This window comes from Colobus angolensis, unplaced genomic scaffold (assembly GCF_000951035.1).
Source record: "Colobus angolensis palliatus isolate OR3802 unplaced genomic scaffold, Cang.pa_1.0 Scaffold36, whole genome shotgun sequence".
Classification (NCBI taxonomy): Eukaryota; Metazoa; Chordata; class Mammalia; order Primates; family Cercopithecidae; genus Colobus; species Colobus angolensis.
In genome coordinates, this window is record NW_012116932.1 from 8,105,359 (window position 1) to 8,124,372 (window position 19,014).

The 19,014-nt window shown below is 39.2% G+C and overlaps 1 protein-coding gene across 10 annotated transcripts in view; it reads left to right on the plus strand.

Moving 5' to 3' along the window:
• Positions 1-6: 6 nt before the first annotated feature.
• The window catches only part of IGF2BP2 (insulin-like growth factor 2 mRNA binding protein 2), a 184,277-nt gene continuing 165,269 nt past the window's right edge, over positions 7-19,014 (plus strand). For 6 of the 10 annotated variants that reach the window (XM_011953375.1, XM_011953374.1, XM_011953376.1 and 3 more), the window contains exons 1-2: positions 7-238; positions 1,806-1,866. In XM_011953375.1, the coding sequence (XP_011808765.1) occupies positions 61-238; positions 1,806-1,866 (239 nt within the window). In that variant the 5' untranslated portion in view covers positions 7-60. Of the gene's footprint in view, positions 239-1,805; positions 1,867-3,870; positions 3,991-19,014 lie in introns of those variants that run through there. The other 4 variants (XM_011953379.1, XM_011953380.1, XM_011953384.1 and 1 more) reach the window with 1 other exon arrangement.

Consider the following 19,014-nt stretch of genomic DNA (forward strand, 5'->3'; position numbering starts at 1 on the left):
GGAGGCGAGGAGCGCCGGGTACCGGGCCGGGGGAGCCGCGGGCTCTCGGGGAAGAGACGGATGATGAACAAGCTTTACATCGGGAACCTGAGCCCCGCCGTCACCGCCGACGACCTCCGGCAGCTCTTTGGGGACAGGAAGCTGCCCCTGGCGGGACAGGTCCTGCTCAAGTCCGGCTACGCCTTCGTGGACTACCCAGACCAGAACTGGGCCATCCGCGCCATCGAGACCCTCTCGGGTGAGCACTCAGCGCGGCCCCCTCCCCCGCCTCGCCCCGCTCAGGCCGGGACGGCGCCGGGAGGGAGGCCGAGTCCGGCGGGCGGCGCCCGGCGGCGGCTCCCGCGCCCGCACGCTCACTTCCACGCACCAGACCCTCAACTCTCGCCGCCAGCCCGCTCCTGGGACGGCCCGCTACCCTCCCCCAACAGCTCCGGACTCTGCCCTAGCCCTCGGGGCCGCAGCCTTGGGGCGCCCCCCGTGCCCCTCCGAGGGTTCCCGAGGCTCGCCGGCTCCTTAGGGGCACCCCCTCGTTCCCCTGGCGCCCCGGGCTGCTCTGTGAGCTCCCCGCCCCCCACCCTTTGAGCGTCCCCCGTCTCACTTCTCCCCTGACCTTCCTGTCACCCCCTTTGTCAGGGTACCCCCTTCCCCAAATCCAGCGTCTCCTCCTCCCGCGGCCGGACCTTCTCTCTTCCCGTGCCTCGTGCCCAGGACCTCTCGCCCTCTGGCGTCTCCTGAGCCGCACTCTCCTTTCGAGCCCCCTCCCCACCTCGCCCCACGGCCCCCCACTTTCGGCACCCCCTCGGCGCCACCCTGATGACCCCCTTCGAGGTATCGGGGCTCCCCCAGCCCCAGCCCTCGCACGACGGCACATCCCCTCGGTCCTCTCCCGAGCCTCAGTCCCCTCTCGCTTGCTCTCTCAAGCGCTCCTATTTTTCTCTGAATTTTTTGTCCGATTTTATTGAGAAGAACTCGGGGCTGGGGGCTTTCCGCCGCCTGTCCCCCCGCCTCCCGCTCGGCCAGAAGCACCTTTTTACGAGGTGCCCTGTCTCAACTCGGTGGGGGCCCGGGTTGAGAACCGGGAAAGAGGCGACCGGGGGGCCCGCGAGCGCGCTGGAGCCCAGACGGGAGACGGAGAGCGACACACACACATACTCGCGCGCGCGCACTCCCCAACTCTCCCCAGCACACGCTCCGCTCCCAGCCGCGCGGGCCCCCGGACCCCGGCCGGCACCCCCCGAACCCCGACCGAGCGGGAGCCCCTTCCCCACCGGCGTGTGGAGTGGGGGCGGGGCGGCGGCGAGGCCAAGGTGACACCCTGGAGCGGGCAGGGACAGGGCTTTCGCTGCGGTGGACTCCGGGGGGCTTCGGCCCGTTTTCTCGGGGCCACCGGGAGGAGAGGGCAGGGAGGGGAGCCCGGTGAAGCCTTCGGGCCCCGGGTTAGCGGAATGGAGAGGTGGGGGCCTGGAGAGCAGTGGGGCCGCGCCAGCCCTGCAGCTTGAGTTTCAAATGAGCTCATCCTTTCAAATTGGCGCCGCTCTTTATTAAATTTGTTTTTCCGGTAATGCCACCCACGGCTATACCTGGGGTCCGACCCGGGCTCGCACCCTTCCCGCCTTGTCCCGAGACACGGGGCGCCCACCTTTCTTTCCACTGGGCACCAAGTTCGCCCAGCTCGATCCGGGTAGGAGACCCCTTGGGGGCGCCCGAAGGCGGAGCCCGAGCGTGGAGTTCCGTGCGTGCCCCTCCTAGACCCCCGCGGGCTTGATCTAAGCAAGGTTCTGAGTGCTTTAATTTCTGTTTTAAAGGTAAAGTGGAATTGCATGGGAAAATCATGGAAGTTGATTACTCAGTCTCTAAAAAGCTAAGGTAAATATACTTTGCTTAGTTTTTTTTTTTTTTTTTGCGATTGGCCTTACGTATAAGTAAAAAACGTACACACAGCTTTAAAAAACGTGCTTTTGGTAGTTTTTAAAGGGGCTTTTGTTTGTTTCGTTAGTGGAGATGCATAGTTTAGAAAGCTACTTTTTTTTTTTTACTTTCATTATATAAGGTGTTTACTGTTCTTGGAAAATATCTGGTGCCTAATTGGGGGTCGGGGTGGCGAACACTAGCTATGTTCAGTTCGCTGGGACCCTGTAACTTGTTTATCAAAAATTGCCTCCCACCCCCATCTCCCGCCCCTACCCCCAGCAGAATAGCAGCAAATGCTTGTCAAGACTTCCTGTGAGATGCGAAGAGTAAATATTTACTATGTCAGCTAAATTGCTTAACTAAACTTAGCGATTAATTACTTTTCTCTTTTAGATAGTTTAATGTTGAATAGTAAAATAATTCAGTAAGGGGTCAATATTTTGCATAGCTTTCTAAAGAAGTGAGTTGTTTGGATTGGATGGCAGTTAAAAGCCGGACTTTTTCAGTCACTGAGACTACTGAGTATAGCTTCTGAGCATTCTGTTGTTGTTGCTTGTAAGAAATGTTTGCGGCTAAAATAAATACCCTTGTGAAATCTATAGTTATATTTAAGTGCACTGTTGTTAATGACGGAGTAACAAATTTTGTGGAGGTTGGATTTCTCCACAGTGATTTGCTAACATGAGAAGAGAATGAGAAAACATCTTTGTTTAAAGTTTATTGTGGACTTTAAATTTGGGCCCTTTATTACTCATTCTAAATTTTTTTCTTCTGCTGTGTGTCGAAACTTAGTTTATATCCCATTCACATACATTTCTTCACCATTAGTCATTAGGTAGCTGGACTGGAGCTGTTCAGTGAAGTTTTTGATTACTACCTTTACAGTTTATCAGTCAACAGTGTAACCACCTGATTTTTGCCAGGATTGAGTAGATTTTAAAACAAACTACCCTCATTTTATAAATACTTAGATGTGTTGTTGAAGGGGTTTTTAAAAATTGTGTGCCACATTTCCAGATATGTTTTAAGTAAGCAACAGAATAACTGTTTGCTAATGACCTCTGTGGCATATGAGAAAATTACTTAAATCCTGTTTTTTTTTTTTTTTTTAAAAAAGGTGAGTTATGATTTGTGGTTTCATGTGTAATATTAAGCTAGTTCTTTCCTCTATTGGGAAAGATGTAATATGTAACCAATTGGTTTTCAATAAGGTATTCTAAATTTGTATACTTTGCTTTAAAATAATATTTTTTGCTTGAGAAGTCCAAGTTGAAGCTTTCTGATATATTATTTACTGCAAATATAAATTACTATCTCATAACACTTGAAAATTTGCAGAATGAATATATTGAACAGTGAAATAACTACCCCAAATATTTGATGCAGTATGTTTCTGTGAATGTTTAATTTTGTTGGCTCTTTGTGGTCGTGAATACTTTTGGGGGTTATAATTAGTAAAAAAAAAAAAAAAAATCACTAGAATTTTATCTTTGTTGGTGTCTCATTTCATGTTGCAGTGTGCATTTAATTTTGTAGTATACGTGAAATACTGGTTTCACTCCTAAAACTTCTCACAAATGTACTACTTTTTATCTTTTTTCTTTCAAAATGAAGATTATTTGCTGTTAGCCAGAGTGTCATTTAAGTAATCTTATTCTGTTTAAGAGTTCAGAATTAAAGGCATGTCCCCAGTTTTTAGTATAAATTAAATAAAGAGCATTCTAGGATTTATACAGCCCTAATAGTTGATGATTTCTTTGAACATGTGGGCGATGTGAAATACCCAGGAGGTAGATTACAATGCGCTGTGTATGATTCACTACACTGAAAATGTTTAACATTCCAAATGTATGCATAAGCTGCTGCTGTAGAGGAGTTGCATCATTTCTGATTGGATGGTTTTAATCTTTTTTCCTTTCCTTTATTAGTTTAAATGCAGAAATTAGCTACTTGTACTGCAGGCTAAGGGAGAGATAGCTAATGACCGGTATTGTGTACTGAGATCAGACTTCAGGGATGAAGCAGCTGTATGTTCTCATGTCCTGGACACTACCACGTTGGTGGCTTTCTAAACCCAGGGTACTGTGACATTTGAAACCAAAGCTTTTATGTTATATGGAGACTATTTTGGTGTTCTGGTGTTGCATTTCTATGAATATTAACAAGTTAGAAGTAAATTTGGCAGTGTTAAGTCAATTCTATATGTGGTTTTTGTGTTAGTTGAAGTGAAAATGGGAAGAAAACAATTCATCCTCATTGCTTGCTTACTTAAAAGTCATTCAACAATTGAGTGCATTTTCTTTGTATTGTAGTGATTTCTTTGATTTCTCAAGATTTAGTTTTAATATCTATATCTCATAGATTTTTTAAAGTTAATGATAGTTTGGGAGGAGATGTTTTTATCTTATGAAATTATTAGCATGCCATTTGCTTACCAATTGTATCTTTTGTTAAATATTCTGGCATCATTTTATAATAGCATAGTAGACTAGATACCATTATTTTCTCAGGTCACTTAGAAATAGAAAACTCTTTTCTTTTTACAACATATGTTTCATTCTTATTAAATGCAAATTATTCTAATGTCAACCACACATAAAGCATTTATTTCTCTTTGTTGGTTTCAGGCTGTGTTGAATAAAAGTGTTTGAATCTTTTTTCTCTATCAGTATTTCTTGGTAGTACATATGGTCAAATGTTTATTAAAGAGGAAAAAGCTGGTAAGCTTTAAAATGCTGTTAAAAGTTTTGGAAACTTCCTTGACAGAAATTTCATTTTTGGTGTTGATGAAGGTTAACTTAAAAATTATGTGTATATATGTATATATATATACACACACACATACACACATATTGCATGCCTTGTTTTGAACATGCTAACTTGAATGTGCTTTTGTACCTAAAGTTGAATGATTCTGTGAGAAACAAAACTTTGAAAAATGCAATTGCTGCCCACCTCTAGGAAGTAACTAAGTGGTTCTAGACATTCTTTCACTGAGATGGTGTGAATACTATGAGATAGTGTAGGAAAAAGCTATGAATTTGTCTTTCATGAGTTAAAAATCAGTAATTGTGTTCACTCCAATGCAAATGAATTTGGTCTCCTATAGGAATGTTAAAGAAAACAGTATCTCAATTGTATTTTGCTTGTATGTGCTACATTGTGTATCGTTGAATTAAATACCAAAAAGAAGAAAAAACCACCCAATCTCAGGCCCTCCCTGCAGCAAAGTCTTTTGCTGCATCAATTTTTAGTTTTCTAGAAACAGAAATGACTTTTATTAGGTTAAAATTGTGTGGTACCTTCCTATTTTAAGAATTTGTTGACTTAGAAATTAATACCTGCATTTGCTTACATAGATTCCATGTGTAGATATAGCATATATTAACACAGAATATATGATATTAAACTGTGAGATTACTTTTGATTTGGCTTTGGAGTTAAACTTTTAGTTTCCTAGAAAAAAATATTGTTAGTAATTTTTTCACATGGTGCTAGGTAATACCATAGAGAGTTGCACATCAGTGTGACCTTGAAGAGATAAATATTAGAGTTAAAATAGAAGCAATACAGGAAAAAATGAATTTGATGACGTTGGTTAAAAATTCTAGTTTACATTTTTAAAAGACTGGTTATTTGATGCTTTTACATCATTTAATTAAATGTTAGAAACCAATGAGATTTATACATCAAATAGATTTTATGGTTTGCTTGATTTTTTTCAATTCACCAAATACATAAAAATTTTAAATCGTAATATAACAATTTATAAAAGTATTTAATGGCTGAACACCTAAACATTAATTCCAAAGGGTGATTTGTGATACGTAGTACAGCTGCCAAATAGTGCTTTTTGTGTGTTTCCTTATACTTATGGCGAGGTGTAAGATGACCAGTAAGAGATGGTCTACGCATTTTGTTTTTTATTGTTTTAACCTGAGATTATCCTTTGGTAGAGAGAAGATGAGAGGATATTAGTAATATTTGTACAAAGCCTTTTATACTTGATGATCTAAAATACAATATGTTCTCTTTAAGAGAAAAGCATTTAACTTTAAAAATATTTTTAAAAGAAGATTTAGAACAAATTGCCTATCAAAATTGTCATTTCACTATTATTTTGAGTAAACACGTGGTTTTTGTGTTTTTTTAATGTGTGGAGGTTGCTCCAGATTTTCAAGTACTGTGCTGGGGAAATGTAAATGATTTTGAATTATGCATAAAAGGATAGTGACTTAGGCACATTTATTAAAAGTCAAAAAAGCTATGAAAACCAGATTTCTACAGGAACTGTTTATATATTTGATACTGTCAAGCTTTTCTAAATATTTGCTGTCTGTAGCTGAATCACTCTTCCAAGTCCTCTGTGAAACCCTCAGAAGTAGATGAGCAATTGGTCAGAATTGTTAGAGGACATTATTTGAGCTAAATGTTTCCTCTCTCTGTTACAGTGGTGTATGTGCAAGTGTGTGTATATATTTTTTGTGGGGGACAGTTTCAGGTAGATGGTATCAAGAGGGAGCAGGAGATCTTTAATTGAACAACAGTTGCTCTGGAATGCAGTCCTGAGAAGGCTCAAGAAAGTTGCTTGGTGATTGAAACCTGTGGCAAAGGGAATCAAGTGCAGTGATATTTGCCTTGAGTGATGGATAACTCTCGCAGGTGGTTAACCTTGTTGTGAAAGCCAAGTCATAGGTACCTGGAATAGCTTTTACAGTGAGCATGCTACTGAAAGGACCATCCGTGCAGCATCTGCCCTCCTTCCTTTTCACTTGGCTGTCCCCTGTCACAAATGATTTTGTGAAGGCTTTGATGATTTTGTAAGCCATTTTTTAAGTGCCAGAAAATTCAAGATTTGAATATGCACTTTCGTTTAGAAATTCTATGCTTTGAAAAGCAATATGGTATTTTGCATAACACAAGTGCTCTCAGTGAGTAAACTTCATTAGAAGAAGCGTTACATTGAAATAGTTTCTTTGGAGACCTAAAAATGCTGAATAATACATTTCAAAATATATTTTTAAAAATCATATTTAAACATCACAAAAGTGTCTTCAGTGTTCTTTTCAGTGTTATAAACTAGTGGGCTTGGCTAAGCTAATTTTTAGAGTTTATGCTCTAAAACTTTCAGTCAAAGCATTATCTCTCAAAAGCTATGATTAACTTCTTAAATTGAGAGATGGGAGTGTTCTGTTTAACAAAACATGCCCCCAGAATTTATTAGTAAAGTTTTATCCTTCTTATATTCAAATTCAAGTTCAAATTATTTTGGGTATTCATTCAAAAGCAGTATCATTGAAGAAATAATAGCAAATAAACAGCAAACACCTACCAACGAAGATAAGTCTCTCCTCCCATTTATCATCACCATTAAAACATTTTAAATCTTTTACTTTATAATTTGACTTCATGCTTACAAACTTATAATTTTCATTTGGTGGCATGGACTCTATGGGTTCTATTTTAGGCAGCAAAATTGCAGAGTGCTCAGAGCATTATTTTTAAGGTTTTACTTTTCCTGTTTTGATCATGGATTTTAGTCTGGTCTCTCCATAAAATAGTGAAGAAAAATTATTTTCTTCTGTAGAAGACTTCAGATTCCATTGCTTGGCTGCCAAAGAGAAGAAGGAATACAATAATTATTTCTTTAATTTGGTTTAGAGTTTGATGATTGAGATAGAATAAGTACAACAGTGAAAATGGATGCTTTTGCATTAATAGGAGGCATTCAAGCCCAAAAACTAGCCCTATTCCATCATTTGATAGTTATGTCTCCTCCCTAAGCCTCTGCTTTTCACTAAATAACGTCTGTATTTTTGAGATACATTTTGTTTATTCCTCATTATTTATGTGTTCTACACTTTATTTCTTAAAATGTGAACACTCAGTAAGGATTTTCCCATTCTGTTTAGTGTCAAGGACATTTCATAAATAAAGCAGATATTTTAATAAGTCTGATAAATGAAAATTAAGAGTTTTGATGCATGTTTTGTGCTTTCTCTTATTCACCCATATCATAATAAGTATTGCATCTAATGACCAGAAAAATTTGTATGGGAACATTGCAAAAAGAATTGTATTTTCAGTTTTTCTTATTGTCATACAATTAATGTGTCTCAAAGTAAGGATTTGCCTTAGTGGGAAGCTTGAATTTTTAAATTTTTGTTTTAAATGTGATCAGAAAGATTGATGATTTCATGTATTGATATTTAAACAATACTAGTAGTATTATCTCAGGGAGGAATATTTTTTGTGCCTGCATCTTATATTCATACAGTACTGATGCTGTTCCAGCCTCTTTGACACATAATTTCATTTATTCCAAATAATAATTTTGTGAAAAATAGGACAATTGTTATTATCTCTTTTTTTTGGATGAGGAGACTCAGTCTCAGAGAAGCTTAATAATTTGCTTAAGGCCACATGACTGTTAATTAAGTAGTAGGGCTAGAACCCAGGTCTTCTGAGGTTCCTGAGTCTCACTCCACTGTACTTCCTCTCCGTTTAACGTTTTAAATTAAAAAAGTCAGCTGAATGTGTTACAAAGTTCAAAGAGTGCTGTTCAAGAGTGGTAGAAATATATGAAAAGACATTTGTGAATTGAACCTTTGCAATAATCCTACATCGGTCTCAGTGATCTGTACTTTGCTGTAATTTTTAGAAAAAAATAATTAGAAACAGAGGTAATTTTAAAAGTAGCATTGCACCTCTTCCCATCTCTGTGTTGCCCAAGGACAGAAGTGGGGAGTATACCTAAGCAGGTTGTGGGGTTGTTGTTGTTGTTACTTTGCTTTTTTCAGCAGTTGCATTCCTGACATAAGACAAACATTTCTTTCAACATCTGAGCCACACAGATTAGACAGCGAACCGTCACCCGGGTCAAGACTATGTGCCATGTGGTAAATGAAAGTCTAGCTCAAGGAATCTCCTGGGTAGATTCTTCACGGGGTTCAGACAGCCTGTTGCAGAGGTCAGGCCTGTGTTGTGGTTTACGTGTTTCCCTGGTAGGAACTGCCAGGTCTTTCCCAGAGGTGGTATCTCTCTCTACGTCACTTTCTGTACTGAATAAGGCCTTGGGCCTCTCCTTTGAGTGTGGGGTGAGTGTTAATAGGGATAGTATCCATAAAGTTCTCAGAGTTCTTTATTAATTTTACAGTCGCTCAAAAACATATGCTAAATAACAAAGCATGTGAAGTACAGTTCATTTCCCCTCAACTGTAAACTTTTCCTGCATTTATCTTCGTTTCCTTTAACTCTTGTGGACTGTTTATGGTGGTGGTGGGAGGGAGGGAGGAATTATCAAGGAAAAAAAATAGGTGAAAGAAGGTTATTTCCAACTCCCCATGCATTTCTTCAAGTTAATGCAGTCCAGAGTGGGGTATGGCATTTTCTATGGAATTTTAACTCAGGAGATGGGGGAGAGGAAGAGAGGTAACTAATACTGGGTGGGTGCTATGTGCTAGGCACTGGACTAGGCTTCCTGTTTTATCCTCCCCACAGCCTGAAGAGATCCATTTTTATCCTTCTTACACAAAGGGCTCTAAAGCTTCAAACTCTAAAATAACTCCTTTCTCCTGACCAAAACTTCAGAAGGCAGTGACTACCTTACCCTTGCTGTCCATCTCATTTGAATATGCAACAGAACCTTAGCAATGAAGTAGAAAGTTGTGATAATATATACACAGGCTATAGAGTAACTTTTTATATTATTCCTACCTTGGAATAAGAGACAAAATTTCCATATATAAAACCTATGCTGAGAAAGATTAGGAGCTGACGTTCTGTATATTTTTAATTTAATGTAATTGAAAAGAATTAAAGGTGTTAGTCTTAATTTGAAGGAACATCCTTGAAGTCGTCCTGTGGTAGAAACATTTATAATTATATAAAGAGAAAGAGGTATTTTTAAAAAAATCATTGCGGTTGACAGTTAAGTGCAAAAAACATACATGTATGCAGTGTGGGAGGAGGGCCTGTTCCATGCTTTTGACCCAGATATACATATTTTTTCAAATCCTGAAAAAAACTTGAGGTTTTTTGTTTAGGATACAGATGTTGCACAAAGGTTGGCATGCTTTCATTTTTATACGTATTTTTTAAAATGTCTGTGTCTTAGAGAAGGAAAATGTGGAATTTTTGTAAATTACTTTTTAGAAAATGGTTCACCTTATTAACTTTAGAACATTTTAAACCTCTTTGACACATGAAAAAGCCAGTGAAAGCACTTTTTGATACAATACTTAAGTATCTTATGCATCTGTTACTTTTTTATCTCATGCATTTTGTTATTTTTTTGTTTAGTAACATAGGACTTCAGATAGTTATACCACCAGTGAAATGAGATATATAAGAGGTTTTCTTCTCGATAGATGCCATGCTTTTTGACAAGAACGTAATTTTATATAATTTATGAGATCAAATAATTACTTTCCTCAGTCAAGAACCTCTAATAAAGCTTAAAAGATTACCAGGAAAGACATTTGTATACTATATCTTCTCTTTCTCTTTGAAAAATGAAACAAAAAATCGAGTGGTGATTCTTTGGACAGGTTAACCTCATACCAATTCATGAAATAGAAGGTGTTTTTGAAAAAGCTCATGTGAGGATAGGCTATGTAGTATTTTTGGATTACATGGAGACCTTTTACTTTGGTCCCTCCTGATCTTTGTGATTTTAACAATGCATACTTTGAAATTTCAGTGGATGTTTTTCTTTATCATTGTATGAATAAGATTTTGAAGTAAAATGTTTTGTGCCTCTTTATTTGAGAGTCAGATGTAGATGATAAAAGCAGTTTAACCCTGAAAAAGTGCAGTTGCGCCTCTTCAATTATTAAGAAAGAAGGAAGGGAAGAGCGAAAAGGAGGGAGGAGAGGAGAAAGGAGGAGACCATAGAAGCGTAGGTGACTAAACCATGTGTACAGCTTCTGCGTTTTCTTTCTATACTTCCAGAGCTCGTGGCAAAGACTGGTCCTCACTGATAGTGTGTGGAAGATAGTGATTCCAACGGTGACAGCAGGACTGGGAGTCTCACACGACGTATTCTTTTCTTTGACACTTAAAAACTCTGAGTATGTGGTTGGCCTGCCCCAAAAAAGGTTTTGCATTTCTTTCTCTAAGGCCTCACACCAGCCACTTCCTCTCTCCTTCTCCTTCTCCTTTGCATTTCCTTGGGGATGGCTGGAAAGGGCTGGCAGTGTGGTGCCTGGTGTGTGGGCCTGCCTGCAGCCCCATTGCCCCCTGGTTGGCCGAGGGTTGGGGAAACCGAGGAGGCATGTGTGTGCTTGCTCAATGTGTTGGAATGTATGGGTTCTGTGGCATACCCTTACTTGGAATGTGCAGCAGACACATGAGCTTCGATGGTCGTGGGGGTCTAACATTGTAGGCTTTTGTAAGTGGTTGAAAATTTGGGTTACTTTTTTCCCCTGAAGTGCAGTTGTATTTATTCTTTGGAAAGGGAAAACATCTTCTTTATTTTTTGTTTTTAAACCATTGATGGATAGAAAATAATGTTGTGGATACATAAATAATCTAGCCTCTCTCCTGGATCCAGCTGTACTACTGTTTACCCCTTTCTTTTCGAACTGATAGTGATGTCTTCAAGTCATGGACACTGAATTTGTAAACTAAGCCTTGTAAAACTCCCTGAGTTGTGCCACCACTGAAGATGATGAAATCAAGGATCTGAGAAACCAAATTTTAAGCTCAGATATTGAAAGATGTGGAATTGATTCTCCCTTTTAAGGAATAGAGAACAAAATACTAGTTGCTTAATATTTGAAATGTTTGGCTGTTTATTATTTTAAAAAATATTTATATATTTTTCTTCTCAAAATATTTGAGATGACAAAGGTACAGATTACTCAATTATTTGAATTAAAGAAGACAGAGATTTAGATTTGTAAAGTAAGTCGAAAACACATTTTAAGAGTTACAAAGGGCCCAGGAACGGGTGGTTGGTTCTAATATAATTATTTCTACATCACTAGAGTTTTGCCAGGGAAGAGTTAGCTCTTTGTTCATTGATTTGTATATTAATGGTATGTTGTGTCTATTTCAATAATGGTTTCAAAACAATGATTTAGATATTGAAATTGATCAATGGCTTTTGTTCATGTGTATCAATTATGGTCAAGGTGTTAATATCTACTTCACACATTTCCAGGCCAACATTGTATCTTTTGTTCTTTATGGCAGTTTTTATTAAACACTGTTCCATACAGCCTTAGGATTCCAAGGAGATGCCAATTTATGGGAAGGACGAATGGGTGTATGTACATGGGAATCCTGGCTTCTTACCCACCGTGCAGTACGAAGACAGCTGCATTTGTTGCTGTTTTATATACAGAATTGGAGTTGAGTCTAAGATTTGGTTTAGAAAAGGGGTTTCCTGCTTTAAAACACAGTTTGTAAGCACCCACCCTACAGTGTGTAATTCTGAGTCTTGAGTCCATTCCCTGATTTGGCCGTTCAGCAGACACAAAGCCTTTTCTTGAGGAAAGTTTAGTCCCTGCCCTTGTTACTCCTACATCTGCTTTCCATGGACTGGCCCTCTATTTCCTGTCACTTTCATTTTGGTAACAGATGTCTGCTTTGCCAACTGCATGCCAGACTACTAAATCTATGGATTTTTCTATAGTCAACAACATAGAATGCATGCCCTTCAGGAACTTTCCAGGGAGCTCCTTGGCCAGTGATTGCTCTCTGGCTCTTGGCAGAGCCATTAGAGTCAACTGCCTTTGAAGAGTGATGGGCATGGTGACACGGGACCCATTCATTCATCGAGAACAAGTTTTTGCTTCAGGACGTGGAAACAGGGTTGGCTTCGTAATCCTTCTTGAGGCAGAGCAGCCTTCCTCTTATCTGTTGTATAAGGTGGGGCTCCATGAACACAGGAGTGATCTTCAAAACATTTTCAGTTGGTTAGAACGAATGCCCAACAAATGAGCTAGGTCACAAGCCATGGTACTCTAATATACACCCCCTCAGTATAAGTCCTGTGTACATGATTTTTGTTCAAAAACAGGATATTACTTTGAAACAGTAAAAATACTGTTCTCTCAATGATTGGCCAAGGACTCTTGGAAAGTCCTGAAAGTCCTTGAAATTTAGCTACGTGTTGTTTAAGATCCCCTGAGAGGTTCTGATGCCCAGGCAGGGAGGGGGAGAGAGAGAGAGAGAGACACCCCACTCTGAGCACTGTCCCCTGCTATGTGCCCCATCACTCTGGCCTCCCACAGACTGGCCTTTAGAGACCCATGGTTTCTTATTGTGCACATAACTTTTATAGTAGGATTTTTCTAAGAGATCACCATATGTTTACAGGGGTGGATGATGTAAGTGGTGGCGAGGGTGGTCTGGATAGTGCAGGAGGGGCAGCTATTAGTCAGCTCCAGCCAACTGCTGCCATTTGGAAATGTAGGGCCAGTGTTCTCAAATCTGATTTTTCAAGAAAAGGTGGAAGTTAGAGTTCTTATGTTAAATATCTGAAGTTTTAAATATTTTAAATATTAAATAAACAATTCAAAAATTTTTATAGACACTGAAGGTCAAAAAAAGACAGCTGTGGCTTGAATCTGGCCCATGGGTTGCCAGTTCACAGTCTCTGCCACATGAAAATCTGTATCTTCTGTAAAACATTGTTGAAGATACTGTCGTTTATGTTTAGTATCCCTTACACATAGGCTTGTCTATGAGTGAGAGGGAAAAGTCCTTTTCTTGATAGACAGGATGAACTCGTGTGGATCTTATCTAATGCTGATAGCTGTTTGGAAACTCAAAATCAAATTAGGTCTTAGTTGCAGTAGCTGTTTTTCATCAATTATGATTTTACTTATTAGTAAAATAATAATTATTTTATTTTCTCCATTATAAAGTACCCTACATTTTTATCTTTATGTGATGATCTTATTGTATTTGTTATATTAAACCATTTAAAATTCTTTTGTAAATATAGAATATGTATACATATGCTGAATATGTGACTGTCCTATAAGTTTATATAGTATTTCATAATACATGTTCATGAAAAAAAAAGCCTCTATTTTCATATAATTGGAGGAACAGGTTTCCACATCAATCTAAATTACACCCTCTCCAATTAAACACGAAGCCAACTATAGATAATATTTTAAACCACTTTCTAAGAAAATTTGATTCTCATATGTCCAGAAAACATGTTGTAAAGTAAAAACTTGAGTAGTTCTGTTTTTTGTTTGTTTGTTTGTTTGTTTGTTTTTTTGAGACAGTCTCGCTCTGTGTTGCCCAGGCTGGAGTACAGTGGCGCCATCTTGGCTCACTGCAATCTCTGCCTCCTGGGTTCAAGCAATTCTCCTGCCTCAGCCTCCTGAGTAACTGGGATTACAAATGCCCACCACCAAACTCGGCTAATTTTTGTATGTTTAGTAGAGATGGGGTTTCACCATGTTGGCCAGGCTGATCTTGAACTCCTGACCTCAGGTGATCTGCCCGCCTGGGCCCCCCAAAGTGCTGGGATTACAGGCATGAGCCACCGCACCCGGCCATTCTGCCTGTTAAATGTCTGATGTAAGGCAAATGGTTTTTAAAAGCACACAGTGTGCCATAGGAAAATTCAGTGGTGAAAAATCGTGCTTTTAAATAATTTGAAAAGTGTTTTAGTTACTACTGCACTTTTCTGTATTTAAGTTAAGGAAATTGAAGGCCATATGGACTCTGCTTCTGTTCCCTGGATGTGGAAAATAATCGTTAAGGCTAAAGGAAAGGAAGCTTCCAGTTGCCTAAGGGACCTTTTTAAAAAACAAAATTAAAAATAAAAGCCCCAGACTACTCTGATAGTTGGCATTAGCATTTTAAAAAAATGTATAACTTACATGCAGAATGAAATAACTCATTAGTAATCACTTTATAGTGGTCAGGTAAAGCGCATGTCTTAGAAAACTTAGGTTAGCAAACCATAGATGGTAGCTCGTAGAAGAGTGGCACACAGGAGCCTGGTAATTCAGGACTTTATTAATATTTGACTTCCCTCATTTGTGATGGATCTTAACGCTTCTGCAAAAATAGCCAACTCTATTTCCTGGGCTGCTCTTTTGAATTTAAAAAATTTGAAGTTCCACGAGGGCTGGGTCTTATTTTTTCTTTGCACAGGTGCACCTTGAGTGCCTTGAGTAGTGGAAATGGCTGTTCATGAAATATTTTTGAATTTAAGATTGAAGCTGTAATATCATTAAAAATTTACTTTTATTTCTTCTTCCCTTTTCCTCTGATTTTTCTTCTTTATTTTCAGAATGAAAGGGAAAAATTGTGGTTGAAAGATTTTGCTTTTTTGTGAATGGGTTTTTAAAACTTTTTACTTTATTAAAATTTTGTTTTCTTTGTTGCCTTTCTTTCTGACAGGGTCTCACTCTGTCACCCAGACTAGGGTGCAGTGGTGCGATGATGGTTCACTGCAGCCTCGTCCTCCAGGGCTCAGGTGTTCCTCCCACCTCAGACTCCTGAGTAGCTAGGACTACAGGCGTGAACCTCTCTACCCAGCCTTTTAAAACTTCCGAGTGAATCTTTGGCCTTAGTGGATTAACGTCTCTTCGTGGGCATTTTAGGTATGAAGGTTCTTTAAACCTTCATAAGGCTGGCTGCAAAGAACAGTTGCACAGGGCTGCAAAATAAGCATTGGAAAAAGCAAAATTTTAGAGTTGGTGGAACCAGAATAGGTTTCACAAATCAGTCTTTCTTTTCTTTCTTTTTTTATCAAATAAGGTAAGAATAGGTTGGTTTTTAGAATTATAAGATTCAGTATGATTACATGAAAATATAATTTTCCTCATAGGTATTTCTCCCTGAAAGTCAAATTCCATTAAAAATTTACTGGGAAACACAGAAGAAAAACCTATTTGAAGTAAAAACAAAACCAAAACAAAAAACCCAACTAGATATTCGCTTATTGCAATATAATAGGTGGATACAAAAGTCAGACTTAAGATATGTTTGTTTATAATAAATTAAGCAGACAGCATCTAAAGTTACTGTGAAACAACCAGACAAGTCTAACAATGCTACCTACCAGTGGACAAAGTAATTCATACATAACCAACGAAGTAACTGACTACATTTTAATTGCAAAGCAGAATGCTGTCAAATGCTCTGTATTAGGCTGGGCGTGGTGGCTCATGCTTGTAATCCCAGCACTTTGGGAGGCTGAGGTGGGTGTATTGCTTAAGGCCAGGAATTTGAGACCAACCTGGCCAACATGGCGAAACCCCATCTCTACTAAAGTGATAAAAAAAAAAAATAGGTGTGGTGGCACACACCTGTGGTCCCAGCTTCTTAGGAGGCTGAGGCATGAGAATCGCTTCAGCCTGGGAGGCAGAGATTGCAGTGAGCTGAGATTGCACCAGCTCACTCCAGCCTAGGTAATAGAGACCCTGTCTCAGAAGAAAAAAATAAAAATTAAAAAGAGCTCTGTGTTAGTAATCTATCAGCAATTTAATTTTTAAAATTATTGTTATTATTTATTATTTTTGAGATGGAGTTTAGCTCTTGTTGCCCAGGCTGGAGTGCAATGGTGTGATCTCAGCTCACTGAAACCTCCACCTCCTAGGTTCAAGCAGTTCTCCTGCATCAGCTTCCCTGGTAGCTGGGATTACAGGTGCCTGCCACCACACTCGGCTAATTTTTTTTTTTGTATTTTTAGTGGAGAGAGTGTTTCACCATGTTGGCAGGCTGGTCTCAAACTCCTGACCTCAGGTGATCCACCCACCTCGGCCTCCCAAAGTGCTGGGATTACAGGTGTGAGCCATCATGCCCAGCCTCTATTAGCAATTTAAAATATTTTTCTTTCTTTTCTTTTCTTTCCTTTTTTCTTTTCTTTCTTTCTTTTTTTTTTCCTAAAGAAACGAGGTCTTGGTATCTTATCCAGGCTGGACTTGAACTCCCAGGCTCAAGCTATTCTCCCACCTCAGCCTCCTGAATAGCTGGGACTGTAGGCATGCACCACTACACCCAGCTAATTAAAACAACGAACATTTATTATCTCACATGTTTTCTGAGGATCAGGACAATGTCAGCATTTTAGCTGGATTATTCTGACTCAGATCTTTCAGGAGATGGCAGTCAGGCTGCCAGCTGGGGCTGCAGTCATCCGATGGCTCAGCAGGGGCTGGAAGGTTGACTACTAAGCTTACTCATGTGGTTGTTGGCTGGAGGCCTTAGTTCCTCACCAATCTCACCAAGATTGACAGCAGTCTTCCCCCAGAGTGAATAAAACGAAAGCCAAGGAGAGTGACATCACATTGTCTTTTATGTTGCAGTCACTGAGTCTGCCTTACTTTGTTCATTAAACATGAGACATGAAGTACAGCCCATACTCTACGGGAAAGGATTACTCAATAAGTTGAATATCAGGAGATGACAATCTTTGGGAGCCATCTTGGTTTTTAATAAAGTTAGTTAGGAAAAGTCAACAAATTGAAATGATACTTAATTTGGGGCGTATACTGAAAAATAATAATCCCCTTACGTTTATAATTAACCTCTTTTGGAGTAAAACTGGAATTTCTTATAACAGTAATAATAATTACTAATTGCTGAATCCTTTTGTGATCCTTACTGAATTTTCACAACAGTTTGTAGAATGAGGAAGGAAGATACTGTTATCCCCATTTCATAAATTAGGGAACTAAGGCCTAAATTGTTCTCAGTGCTTTAGGTGGGGTCACATTTTTAGCATCCAACCTCAGGTTTTATTCTTTTTCTTCACCTTTCTTTCCCCTGGAGAATGATTCAATTACTTCACCTTTTGTAAAATACAATTTAATTGTTCCCTTTCTGAATTGTCTGATAAAAGCTGATTTTTTTTCAGTGCCTAATTGAAAATTTTAAAACACTGCCCTTCTAGTATCAATAAAGATGTTTGTTACTTTTCTGCCAGCAGCAAAAGTCCTTTTTGCTATTTTTATATCTGGGTGAGGTCCGATTGCTCCAGAATTGTGCCATTCTGTGGTTAGCCATGGTCTACAAGAGGAAAATAAATTTACCCTTCTTTAAAATCATTGGTTTTCTAAGAAATATGCCATTTACTATACCAAATATGAGTAAATCTTAGGCAGAATGAGTGTTCATGTTGGTATCAAACACGTCCAGTTCTCTTCCCTACGAAAACTACAACGCATCAGGCCCTCAGATCTTTTGTACTTACGTTTATTATACATTAGAAAAATATTGCAAATATTTATAATGGTACTTGAAACTCTTTTCTTGAAGAAATTTGATAGTGTTTTGTGTTGTTTTTGATGTCAAGCATATCCATGTTGATGTTAAATGATTCATTCTGTGTGAGCATTTTGCCAAACTTAGGCAAACCTCTGAATTTTGCCTATAGAATGACCTACATTGCTTTGACTTCACTCAAGTATAGTATATTAATAGTCAAGTTTTTAAATTTTTAAAAATCTCAGTGCTTGCTTTATTTGCATTACATATTCCCATAACCCATGTAACCTTTTCTTTGAAAGGTTCTGATAACATAATAGTTATGTGAAGTGAAAAGTTATTTTGGTTGTTTCCTTTCGAATGTGTATAGACTGAGGCTTAGAAAATATTAGAGTCCCTTAGGAGTGCTTACTCCTTAGGACAGATAGATGCTTTTTTATGATTTAAAAAAACACTAGGGGTAAATATAATTTTCTATATCATCTATATGTATTAGTCAACCAGGAGAGGTGCTAAGTTATCCTTTTGCCACCTCTCTTTTGTGTGCTCTTAAGTGACTTCCTGACCTCTCTGTAGTTTAAAATCTTGAAATATTTTTTCACAAAGCAGTCAAATGATAATAGTGAAACTTTTTTTTTTTTTTCCTGCTTTGGGGAGTTTAGAGAGAACTCCATGACTGTCTTCAGTGGGCAGACTGAGTTTAAGATTTACTTCACATTTGGCCGGGTGCAGTGGCTCATGCCTGTAATCCCAGCACTTTGGGAGGCAGGTGGATCACCTGAGATCAGGTGTTCGAGACCAGCCTGGCCAACATCGTGAAACCCTGTCTCTACTAAAAATACAAAAATTAGCTGGGGGTGGTGGTGGGCACCTGTAATCCCAGCTACTTGGGAGGCTGAGGCAGGAGAATCAGTT